The sequence below is a fragment of the Suncus etruscus genome, chromosome 1, assembly GCF_024139225.1.
Source record: "Suncus etruscus isolate mSunEtr1 chromosome 1, mSunEtr1.pri.cur, whole genome shotgun sequence".
Lineage (NCBI taxonomy): Eukaryota > Metazoa > Chordata > Mammalia > Eulipotyphla > Soricidae > Suncus > Suncus etruscus.
Genome location: NC_064848.1, coordinates 60,550,405 through 60,564,235, shown reverse-complemented (window position 1 = coordinate 60,564,235; position 13,831 = coordinate 60,550,405). Strand labels below are relative to the sequence as shown.

At 52.9% G+C, this 13,831-nt stretch overlaps 1 protein-coding gene across 1 annotated transcript in view; it reads right to left on the bottom strand.

Annotated features, from left to right (window-relative positions):
- The window catches only part of DNAI1 (dynein axonemal intermediate chain 1), a 46,080-nt gene that overhangs the window by 6,852 nt on the left and 25,397 nt on the right, over positions 1-13,831 (bottom strand). The window contains exons 14-19 of the mRNA XM_049771082.1: positions 8,133-8,380; positions 3,171-3,260; positions 2,974-3,061; positions 2,289-2,368; positions 227-375; positions 41-140 (exon numbers count right to left, since the gene is read on the bottom strand). Of these exons, the coding sequence (XP_049627039.1) occupies positions 41-140; positions 227-375; positions 2,289-2,368; positions 2,974-3,061; positions 3,171-3,260; positions 8,133-8,380 (755 nt within the window). The remainder of the gene's footprint in view (positions 1-40; positions 141-226; positions 376-2,288; positions 2,369-2,973; positions 3,062-3,170; positions 3,261-8,132; positions 8,381-13,831) is intronic.

Below are 13,831 nucleotides of genomic sequence, written 5' to 3'. Positions count from 1 at the left end.
CTTAATCCTCTCTCAGTTGGGTCAGGCAGAGGATACTCACTTTCCCATTGGTGGTGACGGCTGCAAACACTGTGGAAGAGTAGGGGGCCCAGGCCACGTCCCCCACGGCAGCAGTGAGGTCATAGATGAACATTGGGGTCCTGCAGGGATGGCGGGGACAGAATTCATGGCACCAAGGACTCCCTGTGCCTGAGCCCCAGAGCCTAGCCCAGGGCAGACCCCTCACTTGACTGTGTGGTCCCAGATCTTCACAGTCCAGTCAGAGCTGCAGGACAAGAAGACCTTGGTATGGTACGGATTCCAGCTCAGGGCATCTACTGCCATGTTGTGGGCATCAAAGATGTCCAGGTACTCGCTGGAGTAGGATTTCGAGCACTAGAAGGATAGAGGGAGGACTGGGTTAGGGTTGGGAATGGCCTCACAGGTCCCACCTCTCCAGGGTGGAGACCCATAACATCAGAACCTAAGATTGCTCTGATGTCCTCTCACACTCCTGGCTGTATGCCCTGGCCTCAGCACAAGGTAGAGTGTGATCCATCCATTGTTGCAGCCAATCTGATGGTTACTAGGCTGATGGACCTGAAGCCTTCCGGAAGGGTGAGGGAAAGTGCTGGGTCTGCATAGGGTCCTGAACCCCCAGCATGGGTGGGGGGGAGAACAAGCTTTGGCGGAGTTAATTGGTCTGGGAGGAGTTAAGTCCAGTGTGATCCACTCAGTCTGTAATCAGGGACTGGAGTGGATATAGTGTGTAAGGTTTTGCCTTGCACACAGATTCAATCCCGGGCACCCATTATGGTCTCCTGAGCCAGCCAGGAGTAATTCCTGAGGGCAGAGCTAGGAATAAGCCCAGAGAATCACCGGGTGATACTTGAAACAAACAAACAAAAACCCCATCACTCTGTGTCAAAGTGTATGGACAGACAGATAGAACACCAGATCAAACCGCAGCCCATAGACAGAATCTTGGGGACAGGGGCATAATCCCACCATGGAAGCAGGTACAGAGCTGTCTATAGAGCCCCCCCTCCCGATCTCCCACCGTGGGGTTCTAAGATCAGATCAGCCCTTCTTCCCTCTTCTTCACAGCTGTCTCTAGGGTAGTGGAGCTGAATTTTGCATTCCATCCAGGCCTGCCTGGGCCTCTGGGGCTCCTGGAAGGCTGTCTGTAATTAACATTCTGAGCCTAAGAAAAGCTGCCGCAGAGCTATTTCTGGAAGGACAGCAGTTGGGAAGGACGTTCACCTACTGACACTGCGACCTGGCAGACTGGACAGGAGGCTCCTTCCTACCAGATGGGAGGCACTGGGCAGTTAGAGAGCAATTTTCTTGTGACATGGCCTTCAAACATCAGTTGAAGTTGAAATCATCTCACAAACTATTCCCAGAATGTTCTAACTCTTTTCAGCACCCCTCACTCCCACATCTCTCTATGCCCTGGAAGGGAGTGAGAGGCCCTGAGGGAAGGATACTGAATAGGCTTAAGATGACTCTCTGCATTCTTTTTTTTTTTTTTTTTTTTTTTTTGGGGGGGGGGTGTTGGTCACACTCGGCAGTGCTCAGGGTTTACTCCTGACTCTGGGCTCAAAAATTGTACCTGGCAGGCTCAGGGGGCCGAGGATTGAATCTGGGTCTGTCCTGGGTCGGTCACATGCAAAATAAATGCCCTACTGCTGTATTATTGCTCCAACCCCTGTCCTCTGCATTTTTTTTTTTTTTATTTTGTTTGAGGGCCACAACTATCTGTGTCAGAAGTTATCTTGCCTCTGTGTTTAGGGATTACTTCTGGAAGTGCTCAGGAGACCTTCTGGGATCGAGCCCAGGTTGGACAATGTAAAGCAAACACCCTACCTGCTATGCTATCGTGTTGGCCCCAGCTCTCTGTATTCTTCATCGTTTTTCCTTTATTCAGCCCCTTTCCCTGCTCCCCAGACTGGTCTAGAAATGAATTCTCTAGAACTGAGAAATAGTCCAGGGGTTCAGGTTCTTGCACGAGACCACAGCAGGGCAGTCCCTGACACCACAGATCTGAGCACTACCAGGAGTGATCTCTGAACACAGAGCTAGGAGTAAATCCTGAGCATAGTTGGGTGTGGTCAAGAGGAGGCAGTAGGGACAGAGAGAGGAGGAGGCAGGGAAGTAGTGTAGGGATCTGTGGGGGACTGTAGGGGGGCAGTTGGGGACAGTATGGGGGCAGCAGGGTGCAGTGGCAGGTGGGTGGGAAGCAAAGTGGGGTCAGTAGGGGGCAGTGTGGGGGGGCAGTAGGGTTGTCAGAAGGCAAAGTCCCTTACCTTATAGATTTTTCCCTCCTCGGTGCCTACTAGGAACAGGTAGTCGATCACTCTATGGAAGTCAAAGGCAGTGCCACAGGCTGGGGAGAAGAGGACACGACCTTATTAGGACGGGGTGGGGGGGGGTTCGGGAAGGAGGCACCCTACACCCCTCTCTTCCTGGCGCCCCAAGAGACAGAGCTGGGGCACGAGAAGGCGTGGTCAGCCCGAACTGACACAAAACAGTGCTCAGTTCTGTACTCAGACCAGGCAATCCGGCAATCAGCGGTCGAACTCTGCTCACGGGCCAGGACTGCGGCAGCCGGGAGCCAGGCCTGGGTAAACACGGCAGGGACCGAGTTAAAGAGGGTCGGGGTTAGGGTAAACAGGGACAAGCTCTGCAGACTGGAACAGCAGCGTCTGCATAAACAGGGAGGAGGTTGAGTAAACGGGGATGGAGGCTGGGTAAACAGGGGCTTCATCTGCATAAACAAGATGGATCTACATCTCGCCTCCTGGCACGGGGTCTGCACTCAGGGATGGCACCTGTCTAAACAGAGCGAGGCTGCTCTGGGCAGCAGCGGGCAGGTGAGCCGGGCAGCTCCACCACTTCTGCTTCTGGCTCTGGCATACCAGCAGGAGGGGTAACGACCACCAATGACCCTGCAGGGTCGAGGGAGCAAGTGGGGGGGGGGGCTGTCCCTACCTACTGTGTGCAGCTGCAAGCCCTCCAGGTTTTCAGAGCCGTTTCCTTGGACCTTCAGCTTGATGACATCAGTGTGCACCAGCTCGCTCTGCAGTCACAGGGATGGGTACAAGATCAAGGGGTAAGGCAGGGTCCTTCATCTATTTGTGCCCCCCCCCCCCAGTAATTCAATATGACCCTTTCTGGGTCTCCCATACCTTCACCAGTGTCCAAGACATGATCCTGCCATCAGAGGACACAGAGAAGAAGTTCAGGTTGTGGTCCATGTCGTCTTTCTGCCACCGGACCTAAAACATGCAGGCAGGGCTGTGAGCCAGGGAGACTGCCGGGGGGCTGAAGCAGGGAACGTTGCTGAGGGTGGCTTCCTAAGAATCCATCAGAAGTCTTGAATGAGTTTAGGAGCCTGGAGCTCTGCCCCTTCCTCTTGCACACAGCTGATTCTATGTCTCTCCCTGACTACCAGGGACACTAGGGCCAGCCCAGGAACAGAGGTGCCTGCCATTTCTTGCATTGGTCCTAGGGGCCTGGCTGAGGAAGGAAGGCAACTACTTGGGGGCCCACTGCCTTCCACGGATGAGTCTGAGAAGAACCAGGCCTATCTATCCACCAGTAACCCTCATCACACATGGAAGGAATACTGAGATGATTGAAAAACCGTGCTCAGAACATGGCTGTATGACAAATGAGAGACTCAGTGTCCTCATTTCATTCTCACTGTCATTCTAGGAAGGGGGTGACAGGGTGCTGTTTGCTTCTTCTCAGACTCTTTCTCCAGGATGGGCCTGTCTCATGCAGACTCCATGGTTCCCACCTTTACGTCACCATCAGCTCCTGCTCCTAGAATATTCCTGCCCCGTCTCTGCTTTGAGCAGCATTTCTCCAGCTGCAAATTGAGGTTAATAATTCTGCCCTACCCAACTTCTCAGGGCTGGGATCAAACATATGGGAAAGTGTTTCTGGAGTCTGAGCTATTGTCTTATGAAGATGACATGCTTGAGGCTCAAGTTTCTGCTGCCAGATGTGGAGGCCTGGCCCAGTCATGTCCGAGCTAACTAGGGTGGGGTTGGGTGCCTGAGGCTCTCTGTCCCCCAGCTTCCTCCAGACCATCGGGGCTGGTCCAGGGCCACCAGTTCCCACTCCCAGGTTGCAAGCAGAGCTACCCAGTGAGAGAAGATGGAATCTCAGCACTGTGCCCCAAACCAACATCCTCACCAGAACTGTGGAGGGTTGAGGGTCAGGGAGTGAGGAAGGGGTGGAGGAGGAAGAAGAGATTGTTCTTCCCCAGCCCCATCTCTCCCTCCTAGGCCTGGTGCATATGAGCAGGGAGCGGGGAGGGTGGACTGAGGTCTGTCTTGGCCTCTCTAGGCAGCCAGCTCTCTTGCACTTTCAGTGAGGGTATGGCTAGAAACCCACAGCGCCTGAGAGGCACTGTGAGAGCTGTTCTGACTCTGACTCTGAGACTTGTTCCCTGTGGTGTGAAGGGAGTCCCTTTAAAGGGGGGAAGAGCCGTGGGTGTCAAAGGCCAGGCTCTAAGAGGCGCTAGGGAGCTGCAAAGGGAAGTATTTAATGAGCAGCAGCCAGTGTGCATGGAAATTGTATTTCACACCCCACTCAGCAGCTTGATGCCCAGTGGGGAGGGGAGTGGAGAGCCTATTTGTGTGTGTATGTGTGTGCAAGTCACCCTCATACTTCGTGGTGGGGGTGGATCGGAGCAGGGAGGGTAGGAGAGGAACTGGGGAGGTGGGCAAGTAAGCCAGAGCAGGAATGAACGCCAGGAAACCGAAGGGGAGAGAAGACAGAGCCTGCTTCACTATCCTTCTCTTTGACCTTCTCTGATTGGGGCTGATGGGCTTCACTCAGTGTTTGTTCATATATCCTTCCTGCTCCTATTCCCTGTGCTTGTGCACACACACCGAAGCTAGCAAAGCACACGCACACACACACACACACACACACACACACACACACACACACACTCAACCCAGAGTGTTGCTGGTTGAGGTCCCTCGGGGCCTGGACAGGGTTGAGCCCCCCAGGTAGGGAAGTAGACAGTGCCCTGGATAGGAAGCCAGTTTTCTTTGAACAGTGATTTCTCTCCCTGGCTCCAAAGCCCCTGCTGCCAACAAAACAAAGTCCTGCCACAGCCTGGCATTTGAGTTCCAGTCTCCCCTAAAGATCTAGGCTCGGGCCCGGAGAGATAGCACAGAGGCTTTTGCCTTGCAAGCAGCCGATCCAGGACCAAAGGTGGTTGGTTCGAATCCCGGTGTCCCATATGGTCCCCTGTGCCCGCCAGGAGCTATTTCTGAGCAGACAGCCAGGAGTAACCCCTGAGCACTGCCGGGTGTGGCCCCCCCCAAAAAAAAAGATCTAGGCTCTTTATAAAGAATTGAAGAACATGGACAAAGATGTGTGGGTGGGCTCAGGGATGTCCGGTTGGTACCCTTCCCTCTGGCACTGGCTCTGTTAACTTCTGATCAAACCCGCTCCCTTCCCTGTTGTTGTCTGCCACTTCCGTGGATACCCTGAGCCAGCAGCTCAGGCACTGCCCCCCTATTCCTCTCTTCCTTTGTTTGCTCATTTCCACTCATAGCTCTCCACCTTACCTACAGTCTCATTTCTGTCTCCACAGACCCTGCCCCAGATCAGGCTTTAAGATTTCTCACACAGAGCCTCCTCTGGCACAAACAGGACAGCCCCTGAGCACAGAGCCAGGAATTGTCCCCCACTACCATGGGGTGTGGCTACATAAGAGAATTCTTACCCATTAGCCAGAGGACATTTATCTCCCACACAAAAACAGGGCCTTGTCACTTTTTTTTGCTGGGTAGGTCTCAGGAGCATGTGAGAGTACTTCAGGGGACAAGAGGAGTGACCACAGGGGACCCTTTAGTAAACTGGACTCTGATCCTACCAGAGCAGCTGCCCTCATGTGCTAAGTTTGATTTGGGCCACATTAATGGTCCTCAGTGCACAGTGCTAGGGCTCACACTTGGGGCTCCTGCTAACAGTGCCTGCTCCAATCCTCAGAGTTGCTTCCTCCAATTTTATTCTCAATCGTGTGAGGGCTTTGGGGTGGTGCTGATTTATATCCCGTGGTATTCAAGAGCTAGTCCTGACTCTGTGAACGGGAAATGCTTTCAGCCCAATCTTTATCCAGACCTGGAGCACAAGGGCACCTTCTCTATCCAGCATGTGGCAGTGCCTGGGGTTGAACCAGGGTCTGTAGGATGCCCTGTGTGCGTTCTCTCTCTCTGGCTCCATTCGATTTCCTTTGTATTGTTGTAATTGTTTTTGGACCACACCTGGCAATGCTCAGGGTTACTCCTGATTTTGCACTTAGGAATCATTTCTGGAGGTGCTGAGGAATCTCCAGAACCTCCTGCTTGGAATGCCAAGGATCAAACCCAGGTTAGCTGTGTGTAAGGCAAACATCCTTCCTACTGTACTATCTCTCTCGCCCTCCACTCTTCTCCTAACTAGCTGGGCTTCGGTTCTTATACTTCTTGTACTTCCTTGGAAACCAATGAGTAAGAAAATTCAAGCTCCCTTGCTAGGAAAGCATATTCATCATAGGGGTGTCTGTACTTTCCTGAGGTCTTGTCCACCCCTTGTCCTCTCTCAGGTTGGATGTGTCTGTGTCACTGCACAAGGTCCCCTTTGGGTTCTTCTCCATCTGCCTAAGGTTTCATAAAACAGCCAACCTCCAGAAGCCCTCTTTGACCCCTGTTCCTCCCATTCTGAACAATCTGGAAATCCTCCTTGATACCTGCTCTCCCCATTCTGAACAATCTGAATGCCCCCCCCCCCAATTTAGTAATCCTCACCCAACTGCATAATCCTTTGCATCCTGCCCTGTCCTGGTCAACACAGTTGTGGTATCTCCCCATGAGGCAGTCCAGAGACCAATCCCTTTAGCAACTTCAACAGGGGTATAGGAGCAACCCTTAGCCTGGGGGAGAGAGGCTAGGGAATGATGGGGGTCTGGAGAGAGGAAGTTTAAGTATGTGAAAGCCTTGAGCAGCAACTCCAATCCAGAGTTTGGGGACTGGTGGAGGCAGCTTGCCCTGTCTTTTCGACCAAATTGGGGAGTGGATGCTAGATTGGGGTGAAATATCAAAATCCACATGGACACGGCCATCCCGTCAATGTGGATTCCCATCACCTTAACATCTGTCTAGTGAAAGGGAAGTGAGATTCCCACCTTCCTGCTCCCCTTCAGCATGGCCAATGGAGGGTTGGCCTTGGGTCAGGTCAACTAGAGGAGCTCCTACTTGAGTCTCTGAGCAGTGAAGCTGGCCCTGGGGACTTCTGAAGTTAGGACTTCTGAAGGAGTCCTGAAGTTAACTCTGTGGTCCTCCTTATGGCAGAACTATCCCCTCTGGAGGTGATGAAACTAGTCCAAGTACAGGCCCTGCCTGAGAAGAGAGCAGTAGGCAATGAGATGGTGGAAGGGGTACCTCACAACCCTGTTCCCCATGCAGGGTACAAGTGAGAACTCACCAAGTCCCAGTGTCTGATAAAGGGGTCAGGGACAGTGCTCACTCCCTTGATGGAGCAGGAAGTATAGAAGGTTAGGGAGAGAGAGAGGATCGGCTCTGAGCTGGGACAGCTGGAGGCAGAAACCAGGAGAAGCAGGGCACCCAAAAGGAACACAATAATGAGGAGTGGAGGGGTAAGAGAGGTGGGGAGCCAGATCTCCAAGAGAGACTATGGGGTGTATGCTCAGGGCAAGAAGGTGGGAGATGCTGGGTTGAAATCTCTTCCCCATGCCCAGAGAAAGAGCCTGTTCTATGCCTATCTAGAGAAGAGTTTGATATGGTCCCCCTGGTACGGCTCGGGGATATATACTGCTTCTCCCTCTCAGGGAGACACCTCCCCCTCCCCTTTTACCTGGAAGATTCAGGTAGACATACTTTGTACAGACCCAGTGGCCTGGAAGCTCCCAGCCCTGGCTCTGAGTTGTGATTCCCCACACCTATGAGCTCACAAGATAGGACCCTCCAGACCCAGCTGGGAGCTCTGAGGTCTACAGACCACTTATCTGCTGCCCCTCACCCAGCCAGTTAGCCAGTTCTGGGGCTCTGGGCAGTGACCCAGCCACCCTAGCCTGCCAAGCCTGCCCACCTCCTCTCTTCAGGCTCCCTGCCACACAGGCTGACCTGCCACACAGGATCTGTGTGCTTGCCCGACTTGGCTGAGCTGCGGAAGGCGGGCTGGGACTGGGGCTTCTTAAGGTTGTAGATGGCTACGTTGCCGTCATAGTGGCCCACAACCACCAGGTACGGGTGGTCCTTGTGCATGTCCAGACACATGATGCCGCTCTCACTGCTGAAGATGAACTCAGGGAAGCTGGGGTTCTTCATGCTGTACAGCAGCAGCATGCCCCGGCTCTGCTTCATGAAGTCGTCTGCTCCAGGGAAAGTGGGAGAATGCTTCAGGGGAATGCTTCAGTTGCCACCCCCACCTGCCATCAAAATGGCCTACACCTGGGGAGTATTGCCACTATCAGTGATCCTGGGGCTACCCTCTGACTTCCTCTTCTGACTGCCAAATGGATTCTGGAGCATGGTCTTTCTCTTCTCGGGGCTCATGAGAAGACCCAACCACCACAAGGTCAGGGAGGCCAGATTGTCAGTGTCCCTATACTCCCTGGAGTGCATGGAAGTGGGGGAAAGGCTCAAAGTGTTGCTAGGTAAAGAACGTGCTTGGGGCCAGAGTTAAAACACAGTGGCTAGGGAATTTGTCATGCACATGGCCAACCCAAGTTCAATCCCCAGCATCCTATATGGTCCCCTGAGCCTTCCAGGAATGACTCCTGAGTGCAGAGCCAGGAGTAAGCCCTGAGTATCACTGGGTATGGCCCCAAAACCAAAAATAAAAAATGTGGGCCCGGAGAGATAGCACAGTGGTGTTTGCCTTGCAAGCAGCCGATCCAGGACCAAAGGTGGTTGGTTCGAATCCCGGTGTCCCATATGGTCCCCAGAGCCTGCCAGGAGCTATTTCTGAGCAGACAGCCAGGAGTAACCCCTGAGCAACTACGGGTGTGGCCCAAAAACCAAAAAATAAATAAATAAATAAATAAATAAATAAATAAATAAATAAATAAATAAATAAAATAAAATAAAAAATAAAAAATGTGTTCAGTGGAGCTGGGGGTGTGGTTCAGTGGTAGAGCCCATGATATGGATGTCTGCCATGGTTTGGATATGGGTTCCATATCTGAAACTTACATATATACATACATGTACACACATGCATACACAAATCACACATATATACATACATACACATGGAAAACAAAGGTATGTGGGCTTGGGTAGGATCAGTTTTCCTGGACAGATGCCCAGCTCAGAGACAGGTTGCTGACTGCAGATGCCTCAGTAATTGTCCCTGTACCCCTCACCTCCCAGCAAACAATAGGGCCCTAGAGCCAGCTAACATGGAACTGTCCATAAGCCTCCTCACTCTTCTTTGGCCTCTGGCCCCACCATTCCCAGATGCATGTATTCTTGCTCTTCATCAGCTCCCAGACTCAAGAAGCCTTGGGTCTGGGTGGGAAAGATGGCTCTAAGGTTTGGAGCCAAAGCCATAGAAGAGCAGGGCATTTGCTTTGCACACAGCTAACCCAGGTTAGATCCTCAGTAACTATATGGTCCTGCATATAACTATATGGCCCTGGACTCAAACCCTGGTGCTGCCGGTGAGGGTGGGGAGAGAGACCACCAAGCACCAAGCCAGGAGTAGCCTCTGCATTTCTAGGTGTCATGTCCCTCCCCACCCCCTCCAAGGCTTTCCTTAGGCCATCCCTCAGGCCTAGCCCTTGGAGTACTCAGCAGGGGTCCCCCCTATCCCTCCCAAGCCTGGGAGTGCCTCCTGCTCTCTTGCTTTCATTCTCTGCACTCTTGGCACCCATCCTGGAAATGCCTTCACTGAACAGTCCCAGTCTTCAAGCCCAGAGCCAGAGAGGTGGAAGTTTAGGCAGCCTTCTCCTGGGACCCTTTAGCTGAGACTGAGGCTCCCCTCTACAGCCCCCTGCACCCCCCAACACCTCCCACAGGGTTTTCAGCTCTGCTCCTGGCAACAGAGGCCTGTGCCTCCCCATCCCAGTGCCTTGTTCAGAGGACAGCTCCCCAGCTGGGCTGTTCTGCAAGAAAGGATCTTTTTCTCTCACTTCCATCTCAGGCTGCTTCTTGTTCAAGGAGGTGACTTGGGTAGTAGCCCAGGGTGGTTCTGCACATAAGTCAATGCAACATTTAGGCCCCCTGCAAGGGCTCCCCACTCTACCAGTTCTGCAACCTGTAGCTAATGTCTCTTAGGAGCCCAGAATAGGTAGCAGCCAGGAAGGAGACTAGCCTAGCTGGGTCAGGCTGGAGGCGAGGGCCAGCTAGGGGAAGCCCTCCCTCTGCCCTTGCTAATCCTTCCTCACCAGCACTGGGACTCCAGAGGGGACTACCTTCTCTCCTGGTCACTTGCAAAAAGGGGTCTGTCCAAGGGTGGAAAGGGCCAGGTCCAGCTGAACCCAGGAGAGAGCATACAGGAGGCTCCAGGGTGGCTGGGGAATATGCTGCTCCAGAAAGGACTGTGGCTCTCTGCAAAGCAAAAGCTGGAGACTTCCAGACATCCCTCCACTCCAAGCTCAGGGAACACTGGTTTGGGGGCTGGGGGAGCAGGAGGCTCCAGGCTGGCTCTTGAGGTTGACTGCAGGGCAAGGTGCTGCCTTTCCAAATGCATCACCACTGGCTGGGGTCGGACTGGGTGATAGCTCAGTTTCTGGGCTGGTCTCAGAGCTTGCCTTTGTATCTGACCACATTGCCTTCTGACTAGAACCCCTTCCTTCTTCCTTCTCTCCCTCCCTTCTGGGCCACACCTGGCAGTGCTCAGGGGTTACTTCTGGGTCTGTGCTCAAGGATTACTCCTGGTGGTGCGTAGGGAATCATAAAGGGATTGAACCTGGGTTGGCTGTGTGTCAGGCAAATGTCCTACCTGCTGTGTTATTTCTCTGGCCCCTTGCCTCCTAACCTCTTATAACCCAGTTTCCATGTCCCTCATTACTTGCTGCTAATCGCTCTCCACAAAAGGTGCCAACACACTGCGGGTGTTTCCTGCCTCTGGCTAAGGCTGTTGCCTGTTGGCTCACAGGAAATCAGAGAAAAATCACAGCCCTGAAGCTTCCTCTCCCCTCCTAGTCCATGCCCTGCCCACGGCTTACTCCAGGGTCCCTACGCAAACACAGTGTCACTGCTCTAAAGTGTCACGGCTGTGATGTCCTGGTCATGATACAGTGGGTCACACATATACCTCAGCTTCAGATTTTGAGCATCCTAAAAGGCCAGCCCTCCTGACTACCACAGCCTCTCATGAACCCCCTCCCCCTGGTTCCAGGATTCAGACATCCCTGGCATGATGCCACTAGTCAGGAAACCATAATCCCCAATAGCGTTGCCATCAGGGTCACCTAAAGGCCTTGTTCCCAATAAACCTGGGACTTGGGCCCTGAGATGCTTTGTCCTGAAGACTACAAACTCCTTGGCAACTTGAAGCAGAATTGGAATGACACATTGTGGGAGCCCCACACTCTCCCGTATGCTGAATACAAAGGCAGAGATGCTAAGGTGAGGAGAAGGGGGATCCCTTAGGTGCCAGGCTCCTACAGGCCAAAGGGTGACTGTGAGTATTTAAGGCTAGGAAGAAGGGCAGGAGGTAAGGAGGGAAAGAGGGGAGAACATGAGGGGAAAAAGGACTTGGCTTGTGATTCTGATGGAGTCAGAAGATTCTTGGCCTTAGCTCTCCTTCTCTACTCTGTCCTTTTGCTTATCTCAAGAAAAGCTTCCAGACCATGGTGCTCCTGGTGGTGCTTGGGATGGGAACCACATGGTACTGGGGATCAAACTTGGCCTCCTACATATAAAGTCTGTGCTCTGGCTCAGAGAGCTCCCTTCTCCCCTTCACCAGCTCTTCCAAAGACAGCCAAGAAAACCTCCCACACTACCACCACAGGCCAGTCCCACTGTCTCAGACTCCAGGAACAGAAATGTCCCCCAGGTCAGGACTGCATCAGAGAACTCACTCAAGTCTCCCCATCCCCAATCCCCTTCCCCCAAAAGGGCACAGTGCTGGAAGGTTCCAAACTCCAGGTGTCCCCCAAGGTGGCACAGGGCCAGGCTCAGCCTCCCGATAGTGAGAGTCTATTTCTGAGCACGCCCATTCATTAGAACTCATATTTAAACAGTGTGGGAACTCTGGAACAAGGCTTTGGAGACAGAATACATCAAGCGGGACATTTAATTTGATTTAGGGAAAGTGAGGCAAACATTTGAGAACCTAATAACTAAGCAGTAATTAAACTAACAACGAGAATGCCCTTCCACTCCAGCCCAGAAAACACGGTGGCCTTTATAGACTCTATTTACAGAGACCTGACAACATAATTAGTCCTGTAAATTTTACGCAGCCAGTATCTGAGGAGTGATGGATTCTGTGTGCGGAGGGTGAACAAGGAGAAATGAGGTGGATGAATTTCCATTTTCAGTAAACTAAATTAATGCTGCTTAATTAATGAGGCTGACAAATGATTGGGCAAAGACTGAATTCCCGACAAGGGGGCTCTTGGGGGCTTAGACGGGCCAACCAGGCCACTGGTTTTGTGCTGGGACTTAGGATTTGACTCGGCTCCCTTCTGAGCTGGCCCACTGTGGGAGAACGGTCTGTGGGACAGTTGGCCCCTCTGTCCTTCCACGATGCAGCTGATAGGATGCTTCCTCCCCTTGCCTGCATGCTTGCCCATCAGGACCACATAGGGTGTCTGGGATGGGTTCTGCCATGCCTGCCCGACAGACCATGAGGAGCCCAGTTTCTCTGCTATGAACCAGCTAATGGGCTGGAAAGAGCCCCTTCAGGGAAGCAGGCACGCATAATTGCATCCCGGCTTTGCCCCCCTGCCTTGACCTGCTGGCAGCCTCTGTCTATTCTGCTGGCAGTATGGAGCCTGGTCTGCGGGCACCCCCTCTCTGCCTGATATGCAGCCTGGCACATGGGGGGGTACTGGGGGAGGGCAGAGATGCTTCTGTGCTGTGGGGGGACATGAATGGGTGATGGGCTGATCTTTATTTCCCCCACCTGCTAGCTCCAATCAATCTGCCTCATTCCTATAAGAACACTGCCCCCCCCCCATCTGTGCATTCTACCATTTTGCATTCTAGGGTCCTACCAGAGTCTCATTTGACTGAGTCATAGAATCAGCATCTGGGAATTCCTAGCTAAGGGAGGCCTCAGTGGTACTCAGGAGAGTCACACAACAGCAATCTCCAATTCTCTGGTCAGGATCTGTCTGGGTAAGGCCAAGTGGAATGGGAGGGAGGTCTGAAGAGTTTCTGAGTGTGAGGGGACTGATGAGTCAACACTTCATGATACTGCCATCACCCCTGAGGGGGCCTTTGGAGCTTCCAGAGAGGCTCCTGAGCACTTGGAAATGTAGGATCCCCTAGGTGACCCCAAGAGGGAATTCCACATGCTGTGGGTCTTGCACAGCCCTTTGTGAAGGAGGAGAAGAGATGAACTTTTTTGCGTTTTGTTTTGTTTGTGGGCCACAACCCAGCAATGCTCAGGGGTTACTCCTGGCTCTGCACTCAGGAATTGTGCCTACTGGTGCTGGGAGACTGGACCATATGGGATGCTGGAGCTCGAACTCTGGTCAGCCAACCACCACTGTACTATTGCTCCAGTCCCCAAGAGATGAACTGAGAAGTTTTCAGGCCCTGACACATGGGTGCTGCTGCTTGCTCTGGCACAACAGACCACCCCCCCTGCACACCTAGCTCCCTTTTCTGTACCTGGCCCCTACAGTTCCTACAGAGCCCCT